Here is a 1,663-nt window from a genome sequence, read left to right on the forward strand (position 1 = left end):
GGGGGGCCGGTGTCAGTTTGTAACAGAAAAAGTGTGACGATCGTAGGGGAGCTTAAAAAATGTATTGTTTTCCAGAAAGCCACACATAACCAAATAACCCTTTCCAGGTTCTTTACAGAAAAAAAGTCAGGAAACAAATAATAACACTATTAATGAAATAAATAATAACTAAATAACCCTCTCTGAGTTCTTCACAGAAAAAACAGGAAATAAATAACACTATTTATGAAATAAATAATAACTAAATAACTCTCTCTGGGTTCTTCATAGAAAAAAAAGCCATGGAACATTAACTTTCTGTTGTGCCATGCACAATCTTAACAGATAAAAGTTCAGCTCAGTTGTCAGAGCAGAATCTCTCTGACACATATGAGCAGTCTCTTAAAGTTCTTGTGTTCCTTCCTTATAATCCTTTTGTAGGTTCCAGTAGGCTTGTAGACACCGCTGTTTGCAGCTCTCTCTCATCAACTTCCCTGTGAAAACCACAAAGGAAGCAGGTTGAGAAACTGAACTAAGTGATACAGCACCTACACAGCACAATACATTTCACTACCAGTATGGTTGTAAAGATGGATTTTATCCCAGTAGATTTTATTATGATTATATTTGTTTATGCTCAGAATGACTCATTCAAGTCAGAAAAGTGAGCTTACCTATGTATGTTCATCAGTGTGAACTGTGGGCCTGCATCTGGCTGGTGAGAAGTTGAATATCAGGTTCCATTCTAGTTACAGCCAGTCTCAAGCACTGATGCAAATGTTCATCTGTCAATCTTGATCTCATCGGAGTTTTCAGCAGTTTCATGCGAGAAAAGGTTTTCTCGCAGATATACGTGCTGCCAAAAACTGTGGACATTTTCATTGCGTGTTTTTTGATGTTTGGATATGTGTCGTTTGGGAGGGCGGCATAGAAGTCAATGAGACTGTTGGGCTTGAATGCGTCTTTCAGAACATCACAGTTCTGTAACTCAGCCAACTCAAACTGATATGAAGGCTGGGCTTCATCAATGTCGGCAACAAAGGGGTTCTGAAAAAGACGGATTTCTTTTGCATGAACATGTAGTTCACTGAATCGCACACCGAACTCCGCCTTCAGCATTTCCAGTGCTTCCACGCACTTTTCAGCTGGGAACGGGACCGCTGGGTTCTCTGTCGACAGGTTTTGGGTAGCAGGAAGATGGACGAAGTTGCGCTTTTTCACTTGTTCCAAAAGCAGCGCTAATTTCACCTCAAATGCTTTTATGTGTGAATACATGTCGCAAATGAGTTTCCCCTCGCCTTGTAGCTGCAAGTTAAGGCTGTTAAGTATTTCTGTCACGTCTGTTAAAAATGCGAGGTGCCATTTCCATTCTGGGTCGATCAGCTCTGGGACCGTTTTGTCTTTTAAATGAAGAAATGCGTTAATTTCGGGTAGCAGCTCGTAAAAACGCCTCAAAACACTGCCCCGGCTCAGCCATCGGACCTCTGTGTAGTACAGCACATCTCCGTGCGTAGACTCCAGTTCAGACAGGAATTCTTGGAACTGCCTGTGTTTAAGTCCCTTTGCTCTGATGAAGTTTATGCACGACACCACAACCTTCATTACAGAATCCCACGTCAACACTTTGCAGCACAGTGCTTGCTGGTGAATTAGGCAGTGGACTCGTAGCGGGGCGGTGAGACCC

The 1,663-nt window shown here is 42.3% G+C and overlaps 1 protein-coding gene across 1 annotated transcript; it reads right to left on the reverse strand.

Moving 5' to 3' along the window:
* Positions 1 to 429: 429 nt before the first annotated feature.
* LOC123483026 (general transcription factor II-I repeat domain-containing protein 2-like) lies at positions 430 to 1,663 on the reverse strand. Its single transcript, XM_045212439.1, has 2 exons — positions 654 to 1,663; positions 430 to 473 (listed from the first exon to the last, which is right to left on the reverse strand). The coding sequence occupies exon 1, from the start codon at positions 1,579 to 1,581 to the stop codon at positions 667 to 669; it is 915 nt and encodes a 304-aa protein (XP_045068374.1). The 5' UTR covers positions 1,582 to 1,663; the 3' UTR covers positions 430 to 473; positions 654 to 666.

This window comes from Coregonus clupeaformis, unplaced genomic scaffold (assembly GCF_020615455.1).
Source record: "Coregonus clupeaformis isolate EN_2021a unplaced genomic scaffold, ASM2061545v1 scaf0013, whole genome shotgun sequence".
NCBI lineage: Eukaryota > Metazoa > Chordata > Actinopteri > Salmoniformes > Salmonidae > Coregonus > Coregonus clupeaformis.

What these genes read in the sequence shown, in the direction of transcription:
- LOC123483026 (XM_045212439.1), bottom strand. Translation starts at nt 1,581, where the DNA reads ATGAAGGTTGTGGTGTCGTGCATAAACTTCATCAGAGCAAAGGGACTT.